The sequence below is a fragment of the Crinia signifera genome, chromosome 6 (assembly GCF_055691185.1).
Source record: "Crinia signifera chromosome 6, ASM5569118v1, whole genome shotgun sequence".
Taxonomy (NCBI): Eukaryota; Metazoa; Chordata; class Amphibia; order Anura; family Myobatrachidae; genus Crinia; species Crinia signifera.
The window spans coordinates 247,131,369-247,158,089 of record NC_139222.1 but is presented as its reverse complement, the minus strand read 5'-3'; the positions used below and the strand labels follow the sequence as shown (position 1 = coordinate 247,158,089).

Here is a 26,721-nt window from a genome sequence, read left to right as displayed (position 1 = left end):
AATAATAATAATAATAATTTAATAGTGCAGTTATTTAATATTAATTGCAGTAAACTTTAGTAACTGCTTTTAGGAATCGACAGGGGGAAATGCAATGAAAGCCCTGCACACATGCATTGATTTTTCCCGATTTTCGATTCGATTTTGCTTATAGAAGCAAAATCGAATCCTAAACGAAATCAAATGGTTTTTGTGTCACTTTCGATCTACTTTCGATTCGATGCGTGCTCCCATTTTCACAAAATCGAACAGAAAAATAGACTGTGCAGCCAAGGAAATATCGAATTCGATCTAGTAAATCAAATGTGTACAATGTACCATGAATGTATATTGAATTCGATATCTAATGCAAAAGTATAGATCTAATGCCAAATCGAATGGAAAAATGTGATGCCAGATCTAATAGAAAATCGAATCTAACATCATTCAAATGCAAATCGGTGTGTGTACAGGGCTAGAGTGTGATGGAGATGATGATATTAAATAGAAAATCACCAGATGTGTGACTTTCAATCACAACTGCACATTCTGATTTCATCAGTGTTCTGGACACAAGCATTCTAAAATTAACAATCCAAAATGATTAGGCTTTGATATGATTTTTTTGAAATCTTCCAATGAAACCAATTTTAGAGTTAACATAATGTAAACACGCAAAAATACTTTTCAGAGAAACACACACACACACCCAAAGAATTAAGCATTAGCACTGGATATGTCACAAGGTTTTGAAGTAAACATGAAGATTAAACCATAAGGTGTTTCTATGTGTATTGTCTGTTTAATATGTTTGTGTTGTTTACTTTTTAATATTGTGAGTGCTAACTGTGTTTTTTTCCTGTCCTATGGGAATGTTGGGGGAGAATCTTGATGCTATGCAGATTTAGCACCTTTTTTCTTATCAAATGTCTTTGTTGTGTGTGTAGCTTACTAAGATAAATACCACAAGCAACAAGAATAAGGAATAATACCAGAGATTCCCTGATAAAAAAACAAACAAACAAACAAAAAAACATTTGGTTTAAACCAGCCAACACTGGTTGCAAGCAAAGCAAAACCATGCGGCACTGCAGGTATGGAAGTCGATATAACGTGCAGAGAGTTAGATTTGGGTGGGGTGTGCTCAAACGGAAATCTAAGTTCAGTGTAAAAATAAAGCTGTCTAACATTTGTGAGCTACATGCAAAAGCAGCTAGTGTTTACCTTGCACATAAAAAAAATAACCCACCCAAATCTAATTCTCTTCACACAAGTTACAGTGCAGCATGGTTTTGCCCAGTTGTGTGTAATTAGTACATCAGTCAGTTTGAGATCTCTGGTCTAGCTGGATGTGACCATTATAGCCACATGCTTTATGGACATAGTACCTGCTCATCAGTCATGTCTATTCCAATGACTCGTCCTCCAGCTCCAACCACCTTGCTGAGCATGAAACAATCCCTCCCACTTCCACTGCCCAGGTCCAGCATCCTGCAGCCCTCCAGACATTCTGGTACCACAAGTCCACACCCATAGTACCTGGTCAGGGAGAATAAATTTCAGATGAAAGTGGGGTGAAGCATAGGAGAGGGAGTAGTATACGATAAGGTACTTGTGTATTATCACGGCGCCCATTACATCGCATCACATCGCATACCTTATTTAGTGGTATGCGATGGTATGCGATGGTATACGATGCGATGCAATATTCACGTTAAATGGCATGCGGTGCCATGTACAAGCACCCTGATGGGTGCTTGCAATGTTAAATGCACCCCCATTGTCAACGCGACCCCCCACTATCAACGCCAACCCGAAGCGTGGCGAGCGCAGCGAGACCGCGAGGTATGCATCCTCCAACCTTTTCATACCCCCACTTTCCACGTCGGCGTGGAGTTGATTTTAGATAGTGTGGCGAACGCAGCGAGCCACCGAGCCCGAAGTGTGGCGAGCGCAGCGAGCCCCGCGAAAGGACGCGGATTACCTTACATGTATTCCGCGTCCCCTCGTGGGGCTCTCTGCGCTCGCCACGCTTCGGGCCTTGGTGGCCATGCCCCCACAGCGTAAAACGGGGGCGTGACCTTGCTGATTATAGACCACGCCCCTCCCATGACAAGCCACGCCCCTAATTTTGTGTGCGCGTCTTAGGCGCGCAACTGTCCCTCTTGGGTTCACCTACAAGTTGGGAGGTATGTAGAGGGAAGAAATGGCTAAAAGGATAGCAGGGAGCGAGAGCTGCAAGTGGGTAAGTAAAGGAGAGAGGGAGGTGATGAGACACCTCTTAGAAGAGAACATGTAAGCAGTAAGAGGGCTATCTAGAATTAATGTGTGTTTTGGGGGCTGGTGTCCTATTACATTTTACAAACCCCGCACTTGTTAATTCCCTCTTTTTGCACTGCATATATATTACTATTAATAAAGCATTACCATATAAGAGAATGGAATATCTGCACTGCCACCTTGTGGCCGTGTGCAAGTATTTCATTTTTATGTGTGGCTGTAACACCCACCCTTCTCTCCAAAGTTTTTATGGATTTATTTATAATTATAATACTATTGATTATCAGAATGGTTACGCTGGAATCCTAACAGCCAGAATCCCAAATGTAGGTATGCTAGGGAGGGTTAAGGTGCAAGGTGGGGGGTTAGGGTTAGGCTGCGAGGGGCTAGGGTTAAGCTGTGCGAAGGGAAGGTTAGGGTTAGACTACAGGAAGGGATGGTTAGGTTGTGGTGGGGGAGTTAGGTTACAGGAGAAAAGGTTGGGGTTAGGCTGCAGGAAGGAAGGGCTAAGTGCCTTGAGTTCTGTTGGAGAAAGTACACTATTGAAATAAATAAAACTTACGTACTATGGTTAGTTTACTTGCTCATCCCTGTCGGCATTAGGGCAGTTGGGATGTTGTGTCGGTATTCTGACCACCGGCATCCTAACTGCCATACCATGATATAAAAGCTTGGTACACACCCAATATATCCCTCTGCCTGCTTCTCCAAACAATATCAATATCCGAGACTTGGTTTACATACTTGCAAAATGCAAACTACTTTGTTACTGGTTTAAATGGCTGTAGGAATGGATTACATCCTCGTAACAGAAAGAAGAGCAATAATATGTGACACTGTATTTCCTATGGCCATATAACAGGATTTATTCCGGGATTCCATACCTTGAAGATATATCCTCATGTATTTGGCTCAGCGCATCCTTTATGTGTTTCGGAAGTGGTTTTGCGGGGGCAGCACAGGCCGATGTTTTAAGATCCTTGGTATTGCTCAGTTGTTTCCCATAATAGTCCTAATTGTACAAGCACAGCAAATACAGAGTCAGCGGTTACTGATTACTGATCCCTTCAAGCAATACAATCTGGGGGCTATTCAGTCCTGATCGCACAGCTGTGAATTCGTAGGCTGGGTGACGGTAGACTGTGAATGCGTACAGCTGGCAGTACACATGCGAAGACCTTCCTGAGATAAAATCCTGCTACTTTTTTCCTGCTGGCCATACGCAAGGTGGTTGACAAAAAGACGGCATTTGGGGGTGGTAACTGCCCATTTTCTGGGAGTGTCAGGGGAAAATGCAGGCGTGCCCAGGCTTATGGGGGGAGGGTGTGTGATGTCAGCTCTTGTCCCCATCAGCCTGTTTCTCTCGCAGCTGCCGAGTAAGTACGCACAGACTGCGCACACTGGGAAAGTCATTTCATGGTAAGCAGCTTGCGAATGGATTTCCAGCGAATCTCCGATTCAGCTACTTTTCATAATCCATACTAAGCAATTTGCAGGGTGGGATTTCCCTCTGACCGGGTGGCGTATATGAATTTAGCAGATATATACAGTATACGTTCAATTGACGGCAACACCCAGAGGCAATAAACACACAAGCACGCAGCTCAGGTAATCAAACATTTTCGAGAGATTGGGGGAGATTCTCTAAGCGAAAAATGCGGTAAAAACCCTGTTATCGGGGTTTTTACCGCATTTTGGGATGCTGTAAGCATCCCCTGCCAGGTTACCGCGGCGGGGAGCATTGCCAGAAAAATGTGGCGATGCCCCATAGAAGCCAATGGGCTTCTACCGCAACCCTCCGCCGCCGCGCCGACCCCCCGCTGCCCCGAATCGCCCCCTCCCCCCTCACCTGTGTCCGGGCAGCACAGAGCTGTGCTGCCCGGACCTCCTCCCTGCACTGATCCTCTTCCGGGTGCAGGGAGGAGGAGAGCCCGGTGCAGCAGCAGCAGCACTGGGTAGGAGAGGGAGGGGGGAGCCGCCGGGACCTGCTGGGACCTGGTGACTCTCACCGCAAAGGACAGCTCTTAACGCAAGAGCTGTCCTTTGCCTTAATTATCGCATATGTTACAACATATGCGATAATTAAATATGCGATAGGCGGCGAAGGGGGCGGAGATTCTTAGAGAATCTCCCCCAGAGAGAGAGAGAGAGAGAGAGAGAGAAACCCCCCACATGAAGATCCTGCATTTGCCACAGTGTACTAATACATACATCCAGAAAGGGGAAGGTGGAAACTGCGTGATGTTGGAATTAGCTGAATGCTCTGTACCTTAACAGCATCGTAGGTTCCATTTGAACTGCAGCTGGCATCTGGTGAGCTGGACAAATGAAAAGACCATTAGGATTTTTCAGCATTGACAATGCAGTAAAGGTCTTGTATAAGGTTATTGAGAAGATGTCACACACGAAATCAAAGACATTGAAAACAAATTATGTGTCTAAAAATGATCGGTATTGATATGAAAATGATGGCTATCAAGTGAGAGTAGTGTGATGAGGCTTATTGCAATATTACACAGCTTCCGTCATCATAATAATTCGACCCCCCCCCCCCAAGACATGTTTTAAATAAATACTGTATATGGTAATATCCTTTTGTTTTATATAGATAGACGTATACAGGCAACATACAGGCAGCAAAAATTGGATTAAGTCCATACCCTGTGCATAACTGGAACCTTTAATAATAAATTGCACTGAGGAGGATGACATGGAAGATGTTTCAAATGACAGGCATCAGACATGTGCGATATACATACACAGTAGTACGGATGGTGTAATGGTTAGCATTACTGCCTCACAGCAATGAGGTCATGGGTTCTATTCCAACCATGGCCCTAACTGTGCGGAGTTTGTATATTCTCCCCATACTTGCATGGGTTTCCTCCGGGTACTCCGGTTTTCTCCCACATTCCCAAAGTATACGGGTAGGTTAATTGGCTCCCAACAAAATTAACCCTAGAATGTGTGTGTGTGTGTGTGAGTGTACATGTGGTACGGAATATAGAGTGTAAGCTCCATTGGGGCAGGGACTGATGTGAATGTTCAAATATTCTCTGTAAAGCGCTGCGGAATATGTGTGCCCTATATAAGAAGATATATAGGGGTGAATTTATGAAGCTTGGAGAAGTGGTATCTATCCCCATAAAGAACGTTATGAGCAAGGTGATAATGGTTCAGCCAATCAGCTCTTACCTGTCAATTTACATATTGTAGCTGATTGGCTGAACCATTATCACCTTGCTCATAACGTTCTTTATGGGGATAGATAACACTTTTCCAAGCTTCATAAATTCACGTGACAGGAGAGGTACTTTGCCACCTGTAATTCCTGTAATTCCTAAGGAATTATTAGTGGCTTGTGCCACCGATAGAGTGCCTGGTGGAAGCTACTCACAGGGTCCCGGGGGTAGATGGGAAGGGTGGATGGACCAGGTTCCCATCCATTGGGCCCAGACTGGGTCGTATGGATTTTAGCCCAAGCAGCTGCTTCAATCAGCGAGCACCTGGCTGCTGGGTTTAAAGCAGAGTCTCTCCCATTAGTCAGGGCTCCTGATGGCAGTTAGTGTCCAGGTGATAGGTCTGCTCGGGATCCAGAAGACTGGGTCACTAGTGTCAGGATGCCGGGACCTGAAGGTTTCCTTATTAAGTGAAACGGAGTGAGGCAGGGCCTAACCTCCCTGGTTGTTTATATGAAAGATAGTGATCTTTGTTTATGTGTCTCTTTGTATTTGAGCAACCTGAATAAAGGGTAGTTGTTTTTGCACAAGCCTGGATTCGGTCACTGGTGGAAATAGAGGGAGCAGGGGATGCAACTGCTATGGGGCCTGAGAGCTTGGGGGGCTCCAAGGTCTGCAGCCTTTAGAATTTTTTCATTTACTTTAAAATAAGTGGTGCCGCATCGCGGCAGGTTCAGGGCCCCTGTTTTTACTTACAGCGTACAAGGAAGGGAGGCAGTGTCCGGCTGCTGACTGCCAATAAAGTGAAGTGAGGAAGGAGGAGCCACTGTCCGGGGTTTAGGGTAGAGACGAGGGTATAGGCCGGGATCTTGCCTGCACCTTGCCTGAGCCGCTGCATTGTGGGGGAGAGTAGAGGGACCCGCTCCGTTCGGGAGGGAGAACCGCTGTTGCTACACAGACCTGTTCCGGTGTGGGCAGAGGGAAGGAGCTGCTGTGTGGTTGGAGAAGGAGCCGTTGCTGCTGCCACTATCAGGATCCACACCCAAGAGGAAGATTTAGACGACTGTTGGAAGCTACAGACCTTGTGATGTCAGCTCCCCCGATCTGTTCCCCCATATGGTGCACTGTCTGTCCGTCTATACCCTTCCATCCATCTATACTGCCCCAGTCCCGTATATCAGTCTGTGCCCCATGTGGTGCTCTGTCCATACATCTATGACCCCCACTCTTCCATCCTTCTATGCTGCCCCCTCCCCATCTGTCTGTGCCCCAAGTGGTGCTCTGTACATATGTCCTATGACTGGCATCCCTAAAAGAAAAACCCCACCAATCCCGGGATTGCCCGCCCTACCCTCCACCCTTCTGTCTGTCTTTTCTGGCCCCTTCCTGTTTGTATATCAGTCTGTGCTCCATGTGGTGCTTTGTCCATCCGTCCATCTATGACCTCCACCCTTCCGTCCATCTACGCTGCCCCGGTCAGTCTGTCAATCTGTGCTTGCATATGGTGTCTGTCCCCTTATGTCTTTGTTTTTCCATCTATGCTCCTATATTCTGTCCGCCCATCTGTCCATCTTTGCACCCATGTCCGTCTGTCTGTCTATGCCCCACATGATATTGTTTGTTTGTCTGTCCATCTGGCCATCTCCAAGGCTATGCTCCCATATGGTGCACTGTACATCCGTCTGTTTGTCCACTCTCTCTCTCTCTCTCTCTCTCTCTCTCTCTCTCTCTCTCTCTCTCTCTCTCTCTCGCTCTCTCTCTCACTGGGCCAGATTCTCTCAGCTTCAAAAGTGATAAAATGGAGAGTGATAAACAGACAGCCAATCAGCTCCTACCTGTCATATCACAGACTGTGTTTGAAAAATGTCAGATAGGAGCTGATTGGCTGGCTGTTTATCACTCTCAATTTTATCACCTTTGAAACTTAGAGAATCTGGCCCACACTTTCTGTCTCCCTCACTCTCTTCCTGACACTATCTCCTTCTTTCCCTCGATGACACACTCTCTACCTCCCTATCTGTTCCCCTGATATGGTCTCTCTCTCTCTCTTCCTTCCTTTGCCTGAGTCTCTCTCTGACACTCTCCTTACCATCTGAAATGGTCACTCATTCCTTCCCCCTGACACCGTCTCTCCCCACCTCTCTCACTGACACTCTCTTTCTCCCTGATTCTCCATGACTTTCTCCCTTTCTTTCTGATACCCCCACTGTCTTATTCCCTTACACCCTTTCTCGCTTCCTCTTTCGCTCCTTGACACTCTCTCCCTATCTCTAGCTCCCCCCTTTCTCACTCCCTCCTTTACATTTTCTCTTACTCCTGCTAGCACCTACGGTGCGCATTGATGTTCCGCCTGCCGTGGATTGGAAGTTGGGAGGTATGGGTTGTTGGAGGCCAAAAGCATAGCTTGCACCAGGGCCTATGAGTCTCTAGTTCCACCACTGCCCACCCTGCTGGTCTATTTAGGTTTGCTCCTTGTTTCTTGTATTTATGATATTTTTTTCTACAATTTATTTGTGTCCTCCTTTTCATTGTAAAAGAGTTGGTCACCTTAATTTAATAAATTCTCAATGGATTCCAGGGGCGAGATGCAATAGGGTGCACATTTTTAGACAAGTCAGAAATCACTTGTGATTTTTGGTAATTTTTTAGTTTCGGGAATGTGTGATTTATAACAACAGAAATGTGCAATTTTTTTAGTAATGAGAGTGTGCAGTTTTTTGTAAATTTTTTCCACCCTACCCCTCAAGCAGAACAATCCCTGGGCTCATTGAGCCGGTCCTGGTTTCACAAAAAGGTGGTAAAAAGTGATGGGTTCCTTACGTATGTAAAAAAAATGGCACTGGGCTCTTGGACTGGTCCTGGTTCCAAAAATACAGGGGACAAAATGACTGGGGTCCCCCCTGTATTTTGGAACCAGCACCAGGCTCCAATAGCCAGCATTGTCATGCCACAGCTCCAGGGGAGTTCCCTACCTATTTGGATGTAGCCACCTCAATGGAGACAGCTACATCCAATCAGGGTTGAGCACAGCCCTGATTGGGTATGAGGAATGGGCAGTGGAATCCCTTAGAACAGGGGTGGGGAACCTCCGGCCCGCGGGCCGGATACGGCCCCCGCACCCAGTTTGTCCGGCCCGCCCGCCTGCCTATATTACAGCCGCCCGCCCGCCAATACTACAGAAGTATCATCCGCCCGCCGGCTGCCTACATTTCATACCAGCCGCCGGGGATGGCTGCTGCTGCTGCCGCCGAGGAGATGTGCAGAAGACGCGCCCGCCAATCACTGCCGGCGCATCCCCTCCACAGCCACTGTGATTGGAGGGCGCGTCTTCTACACATCTCCCCGGCGGCAGCAGCAGCAGCAGCCATCCTCGGCGCCTGGTATGTAATATAGGAGGGCGGGCGGCTGTTAATATAGGCGGGCGGGCGGCTGATACAGCGGGCGGGCGGCTGGTATGAAATGTAGGCAGCCGGCGGGCGGATGATACTTCTGTAGTATTGGCGGGCGGGCGGCTGTAATATAGGGCGATAATCACCCTCCCTTCCCAGGCAGTGACTGACACATCCAGGGGTTGTCATTTACCCCTGGATTCACCCCCAAACAGGTTAATGTGATTATGTCTGATTCTCATAATCAGACATAATCACATTAACCAGTTTGGGGGTGACAGCCCCCCTTCCTCCACACTGTCACTTTTTATGTCGCTGCCCGTGTGTATAATGCCCACATGTATATGCCGCTGCCCTTGTGTATTATGCCCACATGTATATGCCGGTGCCCTGTGTATAATGCCCACATGTATATGCCGCTGCCAGTGTGTATAATGCCCACATGTATATGCCGGTGCCCTGTGTATAATGCCCACATGTATATTCCGCTGCCAGTGTGTATAATGCCCACATGTATATGCCGCTGCCCTTGTGTATTATGCCCACATGTATATGCCGGTGCCCTGTGTATAATGCCCACATGTATATGCCGCTGCCCTTGTGTATTATGCCCACATGTATATGCCGGTGCCCTGTGTATAATGCCCACATGTATATGCCGCTGCCAGTGTGTATAATGCCCACATGTATATGCCGCTGCCCGTGTGTATAATGCCCACATGTATATGCCGCTGCCCTTGTGTATTATGCCCACATGTATATGCCGGTGCCCTGTGTATAATGCCTACATGTATATGCCGCTGCCAGTGTGTATAATGCCCACATGTATATGCCGCTGCCAGTGTGTATAATGCCCACATGTATATGCCGGTGCCCTGTGTATAATGCCCACATGTATATTCCGCTGCCAGTGTGTATAATGCCCACATGTATATGCCGCTGCCCTTGTGTATTATGCCCACATGTATATGCCGCTGCCCTTGTGTATTATGCCCACATGTATATGCCGGTGCCCTGTGTATAATGCCCACATGTATATGCCGCTGCCAGTGTGTATAATGCCCACATGTATATGCCGCTGCCAGTGTGTATAATGCCCACATGTATATGCCGCTGCCAGTGTTTATAATGCCCACATGTATATGCCGCTGCCCTGTGTATAATGCCCACATGTATATGCCGCTGCCCTGTGTATAATGCCCACATGTATATGCCGCTGCCCTGTGTATAATGCCCACGCGTATATGCCGATAATTGATAATTTTGATATGGCCCCCGAAGGGTTTTAAAATTTTCCAAATGGCCCTCGGTAGAAAAAAGGTTCCCCACCCCTGCCTTAGAAGCTGGGGGAGAGTATACACACACACAGCGACTCTCCAGTTCTGGGTTCAGATGTTGCGCTTTTTAATTTTTTAGTAATTCTTAGTAAATAATTTTAGAGTCACTACACAGACAATTGTAGATAAATCAGTCACACCAAAATCTACCCTCTCTGCATATGTCACATCTGCCCCACCTGTAGAGCAGCATGGTTTTGGCCATTTTGAGAACAAATGAGGTGATTCAGACCAATTCGGTGGATCGCAGGCATCCGGAAAGGTAAGTATAGACTTTTCAGAGTGAAGGCTGGAGAAATCATTTGGTGATGAACGACCATCGAATCTCCAGGCGGCTCGCATGCTAGTGCGGGAATTCGTTGGGGTGGTGCAATAGGCAGCATTTACCAAATATATGCTGTCTAGTGAGCAGATCTGAATCATGCAAACATTTGTCCTGCGATCAGGTCTGAATTAGGCCCACAGAAACAGATACTATGACAGATATCACCTAATGCAGACTCAGCTGAAAGTTATATCTGAGAGCTCATAACTATGGCCCTTATTCTGGTTGGTGCGGCCAGAGCCGCACACGGGGCTCCGGCCGCACAAACCAATCCCCGCCCACCCTACGGATCGCCACGGCCGTCCGTACACGGACGGCTGGCGATCCGCATTAAAATGGTGGAGGCTACGCCTCCACCATGGTGGGAGCTGCCCCCTGCATTCGATGGTCGTCGACCATCGAAGGCAGGTCCGCACGCCGCGGCAGCTCCCGCAAGCTAAGACCACACGGACAATCGTCCGTGTGGTAGCTTGTATGGGGGCTGAAAGCTGACATCCGGCGACGTCAGCTTTCCGCCCCCATGAGTGGCGTCATGCCCTCATTACCATGCATACGCCCCGCGTTTGCATGGGAACGCCCATGAAACGCGGGGCGTACACATAGGGAAATGAGGGCATGATGCCTCTCACGCCCCTATCCGCCCCCTTTGCGGCGGACGAAATCCGTCTGCGGCGAAGGGGGCTGCACATGCGCAGATTCACCTCTGCGCATGTGCAGACCAAAAACATCGGCGGTACGGCCGCACGCGGGCCGTACCGTTCCGATCTGAATAAGGGCCTATGTATGTCTATACCCTGCATGTCCAAACTGTGGTCCTCCAGTTATTGCGAAACTACACTTCCCAGCATGCCTTGCCTTAGTTTTAGCATTCTCTAATAGTAAAACTGTGGCAAGGCTGGATGGGACTTGTAGTTTCACAACAGCTGGAGAGTCATAGTTTGGACATGCCTGGCACTTTATACTATTATATTATATACTGTGTAATCGTATTTGAAAATAAAGGGTTAAGTTATACCTATTTCACAGCACAGTTGTATAGTGGTTAGAAGTGCTCTCTCCCTAATCCCTTCTATCTACTGATGGAGCTCCTCTCTTTGATGTGGGTCCTGGCAATTCTATCGCTAACCGCCAGGACCCGCCATCAGATGGAAGCGCGCACCATTCTGTCTGAGCCCTCCGCCGCCTCCTGTCGATTCCTCGCCTGAAACGGAGACGGGCAGGGAAAGCGATCCCCGCCGCCTTGTTGCCGGGGATGGACGTGCATGTGAGACACTCGCGCATCCCCATCAGAAGGAGCGCCTCTCCGCCAGCTCTCGCCAGTGCAGGGAATCTGGCGATTCCCAGCGCTGACTCAGAGGCGCTCAATCTGTATGTTTAATCTCTGGTGGGCTTCTGCCAAAACATGTGTGAATAATGTGCATATAAGTTACATGATGGAAATTAAATGATGGGAAAATGCTGCTTTATACAAATACATTATAATAATCTTAAGGTCATGTCACACATAGGTTTATGTAATTACAAACGATATTAATCATTGATGCAAGATGAATTTACCTTAAGCAATACATGAGCCTGGACATTTAGCAGACTGAAAGCACAAACAGACCTCTTACCTGATATTCGGCATTTCTGAGTTGTTAAGAAGGTGGAATACCTGCACGGACACTTATATCACTGCACAGAATGCCACCCTGCAAGAAATGAGAACAGAAGTCTTCTCACATCACTCACAGACATCTAACATAATGGTATGCTAATCTGTGGGTTCACGGAAAGCAGAGAAAATGTGATATTACACTAAACCTTTACATACAGAGTCACGTGGCCTGAACATTAACCCACCCTCCACACTAATCTGAAAGTAAATACTTGCACCATATATATGATCTTTGGACTATGAACTCTGCATGACACAACATAAATGCAAGAGGAAAAAGCATATAGCATATGATTCAGCATGCCATACAGATCTGCAAATATCGCAGAGCGCAATTTTTGCAGATCTGCGCATGAGCCAGTGCACGTGCACAAGCCTTAACTTTAAGTCAATGACATACCGGGGGGTGCAGCGATGGACCATTGTGGATGGCGGTAACAAGGCATTGGGGAAGGGAAGCGGCAGTTGTGTGACATTACATACAGCCGCAGCGACTCCAAATATGGCCAGCCTGCGCCTGGTTTTCACAGCCATGGGACAGCCAGTGAAATGCAACATCTTTACTGTATAGCGAAGCTTTCGCATAATAGCAATGCACCCATTTGGTGAGCGCATAACCGAGGGCCTTGACCAGTGCTGGTCCCCCCCCCCCCCCTGCAGCCTGCCCGTGGGTGTTGTAATTGTTCTAAACTTCCCAAAGTTACAACTGAATTAGGCCCAATGAACAGAGTAGAGGATTCAGTAAGGCTCGCTACTCAGTGGCAGAGCCCAATCACTGCTTAGCAAAACTTACCGCCCGGCTGATCATCCCTCCCCCCCAAACATATCCCATCACATGTGGCCGTAGGGGAGAGAAATCAGTCTCATTGTCCGCTGAAGAGGGGCGGGTGTTGACATTCTGTGACATCAGCAGCCCGGACTCGGCAGGCATCGGCCCACCTGTGGTCCCAGGGGAAAGCCCAGCATTTTCATGGGGATGACCATAAAACCTTCCCCTGATCTGGCCCCTGAACGCGCCTCTCCCTCCCCTACCTGTACAAACACCTCGGTGACTGTGATAGTCGCCAAAGGCATTCGTACAGCGGCCCTGCACATGTGCATACAGGCGCATGTGCAGAGCCTCACAATCAGATCCTGGAGTGAATACGCCGGGGACCGATTGATCTTGATTCAGGCCCAGTATCCGGATGATAGGTCAACAGTGTCTAGTTTGACAGTCAATAGGTCAACCCCATTCGGTCAAAATGCACTAGGTCAAAATTGACAAAAGGTCAACATCAAAATGTCAAGCAAAATGTCGACTTGGCGATGGTTTTCACATTTTCTTTTTAAATTTTGCCCTTTGATCAACACCCTAATAAACCCAAGCCCTTAAAAAGAATAAATCTGAGATTTCGTAGACTATTCATTTTCTCTGATCCAGTGCAAGTACAGGACACCTACCCAGTGTATACCTAGTGGTTATGTTGTGTCAGAGGTATCAAACCTTCCCGAGATAAAGCAAAGAAGATACTCAAAGCAACTAATCATGGGGCTAGATGCACTAAGCTTCAAAAGTGATAAAATGGAGAGTGATAAACAGCCAGCCAATCAGCTCCTGCCTACCATGCCACAGACTGTGTTTGAAAAATGTAAGACAGGAGCTGATTGGTTGGTTGTTTATCACTTTTGAATCTGGCTCATGGTCTGGCACATGTGAAATGGTTTTCCCACCACAATGGGATTCTCACCAAAGCGTCCCCATGGAATGTAGTTAGCATCCCGGCTATCAGAATCCCGGCAGACAGAAGAAGATTGGTGTTAGAATCCCAATACCACTCTGAATACTGAGGTCAGAATCCCAAAGCTGATATCCCGAGTATCAGGGGAGGTTAGGAATAGGCTGCAACAAGGAGGGAAGTTTAGAAAGAGGGTAAGTATTAGGCTTACCTTTCCCTTACTTCTCACTGCTGGTGTCGGTGTTCTGGCTGCTGGCATATACCGTATCACACCCCTTCTCCATACATTGTAGAAAATCAGGATAGATGAAGATAATATGTGGAATCCCAGACTCTACAGACCAGCTTCTCCTGAGCTGCAGGCCCTGCATGGGTTAACAAAATCCCCTCTGTGACATCACCAGCCCTGGCATGTCCTGCTATTGGATGACCCCTGAACCCAGGGAGAGGGGTCTGAAAGGAACAGCATGGTGAGAAGAGAGTCAGGGGGGTGTATAAGAGAGGGAGAAAGCCTGCCTCATCTACAGACACTGGGCCTGATTCAGACCTGATTACTAGGCTGCATGTATTCTCAGCCCAGTGAGCAGGTACACGCCACCCACTGCCCAGCCGTGCAAATCCCCGCATTAGCATGCCAGTGGAAGCGTGCGCTTACACATCCCCTAGCATGCGACCGCACTAGAGATAAATCATTAGTTTGTCGCTCACGTAGAATGATTTATTTTCCCCTTCGCAGATAAAAAGTCTAATCTGACTTTTATAGCGGCTGGAGATGGCGGTCGCTGATGTCATGTGACGTTAGCCACCCGCACCAAGCCAACATTGACATACAGTACATGCGTGTGCACGCCCATAAAACACTGATAATATACTTTATAAGTTCAAGTACTTCAACTACTAGATTGTAAGCTCCTCCGAGCAGGGCCCTCTTCCCTCCTGTTGTCAAAGCCCACTTCTCTTCACATTTCACTCACAGCTCTCCTATACTCAAACACTCAGTGACCATCTTCGTCTCTATACTCATCTCCATCATTGGCCTCAAGCCTCTAGTTCAGGCATTCCCAACCACGGTCCTCAAGGTACACCAACAGTGCTGGTTTTAGGGATATCCAGGCTTAAGCACAGGTGACTTAATAAGTACCTGAGGTATTCTGATTAAACCATCTGTGCTGAAGCCTGGATATCACTAAAACCTGCACTGTTGGTGTGCCTTGAGGACCGTGGTTGGGAATGCCTGTCTAGTTGTATGTTGATTGGGTCCTCACTACTTACATTTAAGCTGTAATGTGTATTGAACTGTGGTGCTCTTTAGTTGTACTGTATTTTTGTTATTTATTCAATGTTATGCCAAGTTTTGTCTCCCTGTATTGTTCCTTTGTACGGCTCTGCAAAACACTTGTGGCGCCTTATAAATAAAATTATAATAATAATAATAATAACTTCTGACCACTTGTGTTACAAAGGGACATTACATCCAAGCATTGTACTCAGGAGGAGTCCAGTTGATCCTAGGGCAAGGGTCTTCAACACGAGTGGCCCGCTGAGCATGCCTCAGTGGCCCCTCGCCCGCCCACCATGCACAGGTTATATATACGCTGCAGTAATGTAGTCCCTGACAGCATACTGTAGTCCCCAGGTGCCGCCTCCTTAATCTAGATTGGCTGTGGGAGGCAGAGGACGGAAGTGAAGTGGCTGGGGGGGCATGCGCGGACATGCGCATTCTGTGCTTCCTGATGCTGTGTCACCCAGCCTGCCCCCACCCTTTCACTGCTGTCATGGCGGGACACTGAGAGCTGCAGCCACTGGGAGCCTGGTCAGTCCTGCATACAGGCAGGTTCTGTACGGGGGGCTGTGCTGACTATCTATGGGGGGTTATGTCCTGAGAATTGGGGGGGCTGTGCTGGCAACCTATGAGGGGGCTGTGCTGACTATGGTCGGCTGTGCAAACTATCTATGAAGGGCTGTGCATTATGGGGGCTGTGTGGTCTATGGGGCTGTGCTGTCTATCTATGAAGGGCTGTGCTTTATGGGGGCCTGTGATGTCTATGGGGGCCGTGCTGTCTATCTATGAAGGGCTTTGCATTATGGGGGACTGCAATGTCTATGGGGGCTGTGCTGTCTATTTATGAAGGGCTGTGCATTATGGGGGCTGTGATGTCTATGGGGGCTGTGCTGTCTATCTATGAAGGGCTTTGCATTATGGGGGACTGCAATGTCTATGGGGGCTGTGCTGTCTATTTATGAAGGGCTGTGCATTATGGGGGACTGCGATGTCTATGGGGGCTGTGCTGTCTATCTATGAAGGGCTTTGCATTATGGGGGACTGCGATGTCTATGGGGGCTGCAATGTCTATCTAAGAAGGGCTGTGCATTATGGGGGGCTGTGAGGTCTATCTATGAAGGGTTGTGCTGACGTTATGGGGAAGCGGTGATGTCTATGGGGGCTGTGCATTATGGGGGGCTGTGATGTCTATGGGGTCTGTGCGGTCTATCTATGAAGGGTTGTGCTGACGTTATGGGGAAGCGGTGATGTCTATGGGGGCTGTGCATTATGGGGGGCTGTGATGTCTATCTGTGAAGGGCTGTGATGTATATGGGGATGTGCTAAATACCACAGTGTAGCTTAGTCGCCCTTAGGCTTTGTTGAATTTTTTAATGTGGCTTACACTTTCTTAAAGGTTGAAGACCCCTGTCCTAAGGATTAATACCCTGCTCCACCTATCAAAGAAGTAGCGATCTGGACTCAGAGACACTGGCCCAGACAGAGACACTGGCCCTTATTCTGGTTCACTCGCAAAGGCAAAATCCTTCTCAAATGTACAAAACCATGTCCACTGCAGGTGGGGCAGATGTAACTGGGGCAGAGAGAATTCGATTTGGGTGGGGTTTTACTTCAAAGTGAGATCTATATTACAGTGTGAAATAATGCAGTCAGTATTTTCCCTGCACAGAAACAAAATAACTCACCCAAATCTAATTCTCTCTGCACATTACATCTGTCCCCCTGCAGTGCACATGGTTTTGTTCATTTGAAGAGGAATTTGCCTTTGCGAGTGAACCAGAATAAGGGACACTGGGGCAGATGTATGATGTGTCGATATGGGGGAGAAGGGTATCAGCGCACGTTACGCGCCCCTGTCCATATCGGCGCTGCTATCAAAATGATAGCAGGCCGAATGTATGAATGGTCAGCATCGCTGACCGTTCCGCACGAAGCCGGGTTTGGCTTCGCCAGCATCAGGCTGGCGAAGCCCTATCTAAACAGCAGGGACAGCGCTGTCCCTGCTGTTAGGTCTGGGCGCTGGGGATCTCGCGTGAACAGCGAGATCCCGCGCATGCCCAGTGCGGCCGGCCGGGGGACAGGAGATAGCGCATCAGTATTAACTGATGCGCTATGTCCAGAAAGGGACATCGCCGAAGGGGGGAGTTAACGCTCCCCCGGTTCGGCAGACAAGATGTTAATACATCTTGTCGATGTCCCTTCCTGCTTCGCCTCGCTATTGAGGCGAAGCAGGAAGTATCATAGCGGCGCGATACATCTGCCCCACTGGGCCTTATTCTAGCTCACTCTTAGAGGCAAATTCCTTCTTAGCTGGACAAAACCATGTGCACTGCAGGGGGCAGATGTAACATGTGCAGAGAGAATTAGATTTGGGTGAGTTATTTTGTTTCTGTGCAGGGAAAATACTGACTGCTTTATTTTTACGCTGCAATACAGATCTCACTTTGAAGAAAAACCCCACCCAAATATAACTCTCTCTGCACATGTTATATCTGCCCCACCTGCAGTGCACATGGTTTTGTCCAACTAAGAAGGAATTTGCCTCTAAGAGTGAACTAGAATAAGGCCCACTGTGCCTTTCTAAGCACTCCTAGCAAAAGTGCTCCTTTTGGAACTAATGATTGGGATACACACTGAAGTTATAGTGTGTCGTTTTAATGTATGTGATGCTGTGAAACTGTTCTAGCATATGTGAAATAATATTATTAAGTAAATTGTTATACACTCTGTGAAATAATCCTGCAAAGTAAATGACCAAGTCACTGTCCAAACGTGTAGTGACTGTATCGGGGTTCTAGGGGATCCCGCTTTCCATCCAGCACACACAGCCTCCTGCAGATTCCAGAGCTAAAGCAGGTACTGTCACGCCTGGGGTCTAAGTCAACGTGACAAAGGCCTCAGGCATAGGCTCGGACCGATGTATGAATCAGTCAGGCTTGAGTAGACCCTTCTACATTAACAGCACCGTAGTGCACCCAGAGACAGGAAGCAGGCAGTGGAAAAAGTACAACCAGATTTATTGTAGCAGATGATTGTACTTGGCAACTGATGAACAGTAACGTATGCAATAGAATAATTAGTATGCAATAATTATGAAAGACAGGAGTTGTGGTTGCAGTAAAGCGCACTGATGGAAGTCCATAAATGGCTATAAGCCAACAACCTAACAGAGGGCAATACGTTACTTTGTTTGAACTGCAGATGACTTGGAATTGCTGAACGATGGTTAAAACATTGACTGGGAACGATGGTCAGAACATCGAATAGGAATGCGGAACAATGGTTGGAACATCCACTGGAATGTGGAACGATGGCCAGAACATCGACTTGGAATCCGGAACGATGGTTGGAACATCGACTGGGAACATCGACTGGAATGTGTCAGAAAATGGACTTGGAGTTAGGCAAAGCACTGCTGAGGTGAGTATCCTAGACTGGACACCGGATCATAGGAGCTGGAATACCTGGAACAGAACACACTACAGCAGAGAGACACAACTGTACCAACAGGAGACCATTGAAGCACTAGCAATGGGTCTTGGATTTCCCAGCATAGATATACCCACTGAGAAGCTGGGATTGGCTGGGCAATTATGACAGGGAGCCAGACTACACATGATTGGCAGTAGAATATCTCACGCAGAGCTAGGACTACCACAGGTGTTAATTACTAGCAAGCATAGTCTCTCTAGGAAGCATGATTGCAGTCTAATTGCAGCTGGCTGGAATACACAGAAGTTAATAGCAGACATGACAGGCCAGATACACAGGATTCAGGCAGGATTGTGATAGGTATGATCCATTCATTGACATTCACCACAATCAGGGTGTCCCAATACACTTACTAGACACTTGGGGTTTGGAGTACCAAATATCTATCTACCTTTCTGCCTTCTTCCACAGAGGAGAATCCTCATGTTGTCTCATCATGTAAAAAAACTAAAAGTCCTGGCATATCGTTCTACCAATACCTTAAAGCAGTATGTAAAAGGTTTTCAACACTTAAAAAAGGCTCTTGTATCACTATACATGTGCAGGAGGCAGAGCCCACTGTGGATGGCCATATAGTTACATATGGGGTGTCACCAACAGGGTTTGCAAATACATGCTGTAGCGCGTATTTTACCCGTATATGCTGACCAGGCACTCAGTTTTTAAAAAGAGGGGGGACCCATGGGACGCACCCCGCCCGGATGGGTCAACCAGTGCAGGATGGACAAGGGCTCCTGGGCGGCAGCAGCTTAATGCTGGCCACACATCAGACCAACTTTCCTCCAACCATCCAAATGGTTGGTTGGATGGAAAAAAACCTGGTACTGGATGGGAGCAGATGTAATTTGTAATTAAGTCATTTGTTTCCCAAATCTGAAAATGGACAACAACTGTCACTCAGACAATGTACTGTAGTTGGACCTATTTGATTTAAACCATTTCACTGAATGTTTTTGTCCATTCTCCTGAGTTTGTGAGCAAATTGGTTATTGGCATTTGCCCCCATACAGTACCAGATTTTCAGTTTAACCAACAAACTAGTTGGATGGTTGGAGGAAAGTTGGTCTGATGTGTGGCCAGCATAACAGCAGAGGGGGCGGTGGGAAGTGGAACACGCAGGCAGCGCAGGAGCGAGTCACCAGCTGGGAGGGGGAGCCGAGAGTTGAAGATAGGGAGGACGGCAGCAGCGGGAAGTGGAACACGCCAGCAGTGCAGGAGTCACTGGCTGGGAGAGGGAGCCGGGAGCTGTAGATCGTGAGGACGGCAGCCCTGTCAGTGGCCAGAAACACCCCCAGCACCTATTCATTGCCGTGCGCTGCAGTCCCATCTCCTTCCTCTCCTCTCCCCAGGCTGTGAGCGGTGCACTGCAGCAAGCCGCTGGTGGAAGCTGCCGGCTGATCTACCTGAGAGTATAAGTGGCCGGGCTCCCGTGCTGCAGTGGAGACGCTGCTGGAGATTCAATTATAGGCCCAGAGCCGCAGTCCCATCTCCTTCCTCTCCTGCAGTGCACTGTAGCAGGCAGCCGGGGAAGCTACCGGCTGCGATTAGATAGATAGATAGGCACTTAGGGCCTTATTTTAGTTCACTCTTTCTGACAAAATCCTTCTTAGACGGACAAAACCATGTACATACCTCCCAACGTGACCCTCTCCAGGAGGGACATAATGCTCTATTTCTGGACTTCCCTCTGAATGAATAACTGCCATCACCTGTGTTGAAAAAAAACCTTTTTCTTATCAATTACCTTGTTCGGCACAGGTAATGGCAATCATACATTCAGAGGAAAGTCCAGAAACAGAGCATTGTGTCCCTCCTGGAGAGGGTCATGTTGGGAGGTATGCGGTACACTGCAGGTGGGGTAGATGTTACTTGTGCAGAGAGAGTTAGATTTGGGCGGGGTTTTACTTCAAAGTGAGATCTACATTGCAGTGTAAAAATAAAGCAGTCAGTATTTGCCCTGCACAGAAACAAAATAACTCACCCAAATCTAATTCTCTCCGCACATTTTACATCTGCCCCCCTGCAGTGAACATGGTTTTGTCCATCTAAGAAGGATTTTGTCAGAAAGAGTGAACTAGAATAAGGCCCTTAGAGGGCTGGCAAGATGATTATATCTATCTCTCTCTCTCTCTCTCTCTCTCTCTCTATCTCAAGCTAAAAAACATAAGTCCGTGACTCCATAAGGTGGAAAACGGCAGTGCTTTATTATGTCCATGGCGTTTCGGGCTTCGACATAATAAAACACAGCCATTTTGCACCAGAGAGAGACTTTTTTTTTGCTGGATGTGTCCAAGTGAGCACCTGGACAAGTACTGGAGTTGTATGCTGGACTTAGTACATATACAGTATCTCTCTCTCTCTCTCTATATATATAGATATATAGATATATATAGATATATATATATATAGATATATATATATATATATATACCGTACTGGTATCTATAAAGGTTCCCTTTCAGGTCCTGGAATAGAAGAAGAGGCGGCACTCAAACGGACTTTTCAAATCAAGTGAATCTTTGTATTAAGTCATAAATGTAAAAGCAATTCGACGACGTTTCAAGACCAAAACAACGGTCTTTTCATCAGGTCCATACAATCATTACATCGTGCAAAATGTAACCACATTTTGCACGATGTAATGATTGTATGGACCTGATGAAAAGACCGTTGTTTTGGTCTTGAAACGTCGTCGAATTGCTTTTACATTTATGACTTAATACAAAGATTCACTTGATTTGAAAAGTCCGTTTGAGTGCCGCCTCTTCTTCTATTCCGGGACCTGATATATATGAAAAGCACTTACCCCCCTTGGTTGTAGAAGGATAGGAACCGTCACACGGGTGGATGGTGAAGAAAAGTTGATTTATTGTACAAACATGATTGCACACAACGACAGCTGTACACCTGACAGCTGTTTCAACCGAAATAAACGGTTTTCATCAGAGGTGAGGTACACAGTAAAAGAGCCTGCTTAAATAGCTGAAAATTGCGCCAAAATGCATATGTAAATTGGGCCAACCAGGCCTCCACTGACGTGCGGCTGACTTCAATTACAGTCAGTGACAGCTGGAGTGGGGGGCGCGGCTCAGGCAGCATCATTGGGATTTCCCAGAGTGTAAGCACTAGGCTAGTTCCGGGAGTCCCATATCTGCCAGTGTGTGGCGGACGGCAGCTGCCTGTGTGCGTACAGACAATGCCGCTTGACACGCCAAGAGAGGTGTTGACAGGGCTGGTGGGGACAGTGGGTGTCAGCCGTGGTGTTGGGCTATAACACCGCTGTACAGGACCACCTAGGTCTGGTCCTGGGGAGCGTGCAGGATTGGTTGTCCATTAAACATTGACAGTGTGTTCAGAAATAAACATTGCGTGGGTGTGTAGACAGGTTAGCATGTTGACCACCATAATAATACATGGTATTTGTAGACTCTGAGGCATCTCGTATTTGGAGACATAACAAGGGCATATGAGCAACATGTTTTGCATAGATGAGCCGTCAACATGGATGCATGCCGACTATATACTCTCAGCCTAATAATATCTGCGTGTTCACTCAATCGAATAATATATGCATGTAGCTCCAGGGCACTCTGAGCCTTAAAGTCTCCTGATCACTCATATGAGCCATATTGTGTCAACACTCATGGTATGTCGACCATGTAAATAAAAGCTACAACACTCGGCGGTGTCGGAAATCCGTTACATAGGATCTTTAACTCCGCAATGACTACAACACTCGGAGGTGTCAACATACACTTATAGTCAGCAGGGCAGCCGAGAGGAATGCCGGGCCCTGGTAAAATTTTGGGGGTGTGGCCTAAGTGTGTGTGGTGCGGGCACCTCCCACACTTAGGCCACGCCCCCAAAATGTTTAGATGAGGGTGAAAGAAAACTGTAATCTCAGACGCAACACACACCTACAGCATGTGCTGTGCTGACAGCAGGCTCAGCATGACCTCTCACGCTGTCAGTGAGACACTCATACTGAGCCTGTTGTCAGCACAGCACATGCTGTAGAAGTGTTTGCTACTGTTGCTACCCAGGAGGGATGGAGGGGGAGGGGTCGGGGTCGAACCAGGGCCCCTGCGGGGCCCCTTCAGCAAGCCTGGGCCCGGGTAATTAGTACCTGCTCCCCCCCTCTCTCGGCTCCCCTGATAGTCAGCTATATGGATGCTTGTACATATAGCTGACTTGGATGCCCCCCCCCCCCCCCCCCCACACACACACACACACACAAAAGGGGAAATGGCATCGGTGAAAATGTACTCGCAAAAAGTGGGCAAAAATGCCAGTGATTGAAAACTGATCGGCATATTGTTGCTGATTTTTGTGGCTTTTATTTGTAAGTAACATTATTCTGTAATATTTCACGTTGAGGTATATTGTGATGTATTGTCATTTGTTGTCATCAAAACGTATTAGTGTCTTCATAATGCTGACTACTGTAAATGGTATACTGTAATCTGTCCCATTCTTAGGAATGGTATACTGTATCTGTCCCATAGGAAACATTCCTAGCAACAGCCTTTTGGTCCACAGCAGTTGCCGGAACTGGGAGGTAGAGGATTTTTGTTCTGGTTTTCCGCCAATAGAAATGGATCTCTGGGGATTTCCTAAAAAGAAAAAAAGGATTTAAATTGGAAGTATACACATTTTGGAACAAAATAATTGAATCTTTTACGGTGATCCTCTAAGCAACGTGGGAAAATGAATGTTCACATCAAGTCACATCAGAGGTGACCACACTAACTGGGCGTCCCCGTATATGGTTATATCTGACGTGGGGTGTCAGATATACCAACCAGGGGATAATCTCCCAGCAGACCCCAGTCACAGTGCACTGCTCTGGGCTAGCCCCTAAACCAGGGGTTCTTAAACTCGGTCCTCAGTTCTTAAACACAGTTTACATTTTCAGGGTCACCCGGCAGGTGCACAGGTGCATTCATTCGTCATTGACACATTTTAAAAGATCCACAGGTGGAGATAATTATTTCACTGTGATTCTGTGAGGAGTCCTCCAAAACATGCACTGTGTGGGGTCCTGAGGACCGAGTTTGAGAACATGTGCCCTAAACAATCACTACACTAAATCATGATTTTTTTTTTTTATATTGTTAATACTTCATTACTGGTCTGTAACACGGCAACGTACCCCTCGTATTCCCTGCGAACGGTATTCAATGTTTCTTTACTTCATTTTAAAAGTGCTTAGTAAAAGTTGTGAAGGTACTATGGGCCTGATTCGAACCGGTTTGCTAGGCTGCGTACGCTCGCAAACAGGTCAGCACCGTGCTGGGGGACTACCATGCAAGGGGATGTCTATGAAAACACATCGTCTCGCCTGCTGCAGAGGGGAAGCCAATTCATCTAATGATTTCTCTCCCCTTCAGTCAGCCTGAACTTAGCACCGCAGATCGGCAAAAAAGGGGGCGGGCACTGACGTCTGCCTGCCCTGTGCAGGCCTCGACCCGTCTGCGTTCCCTAGTGAATGCCCAGCGTTTTCGTGGAAAGAAATACTGTAGGTCAACATGAAAAAGGTCATTGGTTTTTCATGTTTTTTTTAACGACATAAGTGTACCGCTTTGCTCGACATGCTTCGGGTACGGCGTCGCGCTGCGCTCTGCACCTTCCTACGCTGGCCACACTATTATATTCTCTCTCTGTCCACAAGAATAGCGCAGAATGAAAAAGCACACCTTTTTTTGGGGGGGGGGGGGGGGGGGCACTCATGTCGACCATTTTCCATGTCGACCTATTGCTTGTGTCGATATAGTGCATGTCAACCTTTTTTCATGTTTTTGACCAATATTGGTTAACCTATTGATGGTCAATTTACAGGCAGTGTTTATAAAATGACTGGAGCTGATTGGCTTGTACTTTATCACTCTCTGAGGCTTAGTACATACGCCCCTCGATGATATTATTAGGAAAATGTAACAGAGTTTGTCCTTTGGAAGTTCGTCCTCCATTACCCAGCGCACACTACAAGGCCAGATTAGAAGAAAAACGATTCAGCATTTTTACAAGGAACATTCTTTTCTTGTGCTGTCCGTACACAAGGTTCTGTAGTCCCTGATAAACCCGGAGCTTGGACAGTGTGGTGAACATCTGCCTATTATCCCCACTTATTCTGTATAACTGTAATGGTAACATAATGTGCTGCTCCATCCACATCTCCCTGCACACTCCTTCTCACCTTTGCCTATGGTCAACACTCTCAATTCAGAGGTGAGCGTAGTTAAGCATGACCACCCAGAAACGCCCATACAAACGGCGATTTCAGGCTGCGAATCCCAGTGGTAAACATCAGCATACTGTACATGCATGTGGGTAAAACATTGTACATTCTGATGCATTCCCCACAACTTCTGATGGCAGCCCTGCAACCTCCATCAAGCTAGATCAAGTTACTTTTATCATTAGGAGCAACTTTTTATTTCTTTGCAGGTGCCACCTGTAAGTTACCTTTCGTGATTGGTATATTGCCTAGTGGGGGTGTTTCTGGTTGACACGCAGCGCTGCGTTTCATTTTTTTGCTGCCATCCCCCTTCGCAGGGCAAATTTCCCCACACAGCTGCAAATGGGTGTATAGCAAAAAAATCCATCCGCAGCCTATGGGGAGACACCCACATCATTCAATGGTCGCCTTAGCTTTGCATGTATTCTGGGCAGCTGACACCCGGTGATGTCAGCTGCCTGCCCCCAGCACCCATGTCACTGGGTGATCACCATGGGAACGCCCAGCGTTTTCCTGGGAACGCCCATGAAAAAGTTGGACGTTCCCATGCACGTGACTACCCGCTGCTGCCCATGCCCCCCTTCTGTTCGCTGTGGCCGCTAGCACCCGGCGTGTGCAAATGTGCACAATTCGGTGAGAATGAACCAGAATAACCTCCAGTGTGTACATAGCATTAGTATACAGAAACTGTATGACAACAAATATACAGACTGCAAAGTTTCTAGACCTTGTGCAGTAACCCCAATTGTCTTGTAGGCCTCTAAACTAATGCTGGGTACACACCAGAACGATTTGGCCTCAATTCGACCAATTCGACCAATTGTATGTAAATGGGCATGTTTTGGCATGTTTCAGATCCGATTCCGATGCGCATCCCCACTGGTCGTTTTGCAGATCCTACCTGCTGCAGGTAGGATTTGAAAATGATCCCTTCAACTGGGTACAGGTCATGATCGGATCTGATGCAGATCGTGAGCAGATCGTGCGACCGTCATATTGTTGTCTCACGATCTGCTCACCATCATGCTCCTTCTAGTGTGTACCCAGCATCATTTCTGCAAAAACAACTATGGAAAATAATATTTCCCACTGGCCAATCGCCAAGAAACAGAGGGGGAAATTTACCAATATGAAAAACCTAGTTTTTCGTATTGGTAGTTTCCCTACGACTGCATACGACTGTTTAAGTCGTATGCAAAGTCGTGTTCCGGAGGATCAGTTACAAAGCAGTCAGATACGACTGCTTTGTAAGCCTCCGATGGTGTAATGATTCGTATTAGCGGCCGTATATACGGCCGCTAATACGAATGTTTCTGGCAGTCTGCACGGATCAGTCAGATCCGTGCAGGCTGCAAGGTGTAAAAAAAAATAGAAAAAATAAATAAATAAAAAAAAAACCGGCGTGGGGTCCCCCCCACAGCCGAAACCAGCACCAGGCTGAAGGAGCCGGGGCCGGTAATTAAAAATCAGGGAACCCGACAAATAGGGGTTCCCCGATTTTTAACAACCAGCCCCAGGCTCCAGGTCCGGGGCTGGTTCCCAAAATACGGGGGACAAAATGACTAGGGGTCCCCCGTATTTTAAGAACCAGCCCCAGGCACAACCAGCCGGCAGGGTAATGTCACAGCCAGGGGACACTTATAATATAAGGTCCCGCGGCCAAAACATTCTCCCTACCGACCAGTCAGCCTGGCCAGGGGCCCTGGGGGAGTGGGGACCCCCCCAATGAAGGGGTCCCCCCCCTCCAGGACTTACCTGACCAGGCTGAAGCCTGGTGCTGTCCTCGATGCCCTGGGCGGTGGGCATCGAGCTGATAAATGGTGTAAAAAAAAGATGAACCTA

At 47.5% G+C, this 26,721-nt stretch overlaps 2 protein-coding genes across 3 annotated transcripts in view; both read right to left on the bottom strand.

Moving 5' to 3' along the window:
* LOC146007259 (arsenite methyltransferase-like) overlaps positions 1-14,222 on the bottom strand; it is a 42,970-nt gene extending 28,748 nt beyond the window's left edge. For both annotated transcript variants that reach the window (XM_083145609.1, XM_083145610.1), the window contains exons 1-5: positions 14,079-14,222; positions 12,106-12,183; positions 4,529-4,577; positions 3,144-3,271; positions 1,368-1,518 (exon numbers count right to left, since the gene is read on the bottom strand). In XM_083145609.1, the coding sequence (XP_083001735.1) occupies positions 1,368-1,518; positions 3,144-3,271; positions 4,529-4,577; positions 12,106-12,119 (342 nt within the window). In that variant the 5' untranslated portion in view covers positions 12,120-12,183; positions 14,079-14,222. The remainder of the gene's footprint in view (positions 1-1,367; positions 1,519-3,143; positions 3,272-4,528; positions 4,578-12,105; positions 12,184-14,078) is intronic.
* An 8,681-nt stretch (positions 14,223-22,903) lies between these two features.
* The window catches only part of AS3MT (arsenite methyltransferase), a 28,023-nt gene continuing 24,205 nt past the window's right edge, over positions 22,904-26,721 (bottom strand). Inside the window, exon 11 of the mRNA XM_083149249.1 lies at positions 22,904-23,254. Coding sequence (XP_083005375.1) covers positions 23,156-23,254 — 99 coding nt within the window. The 3' untranslated portion in view covers positions 22,904-23,155. The remainder of the gene's footprint in view (positions 23,255-26,721) is intronic.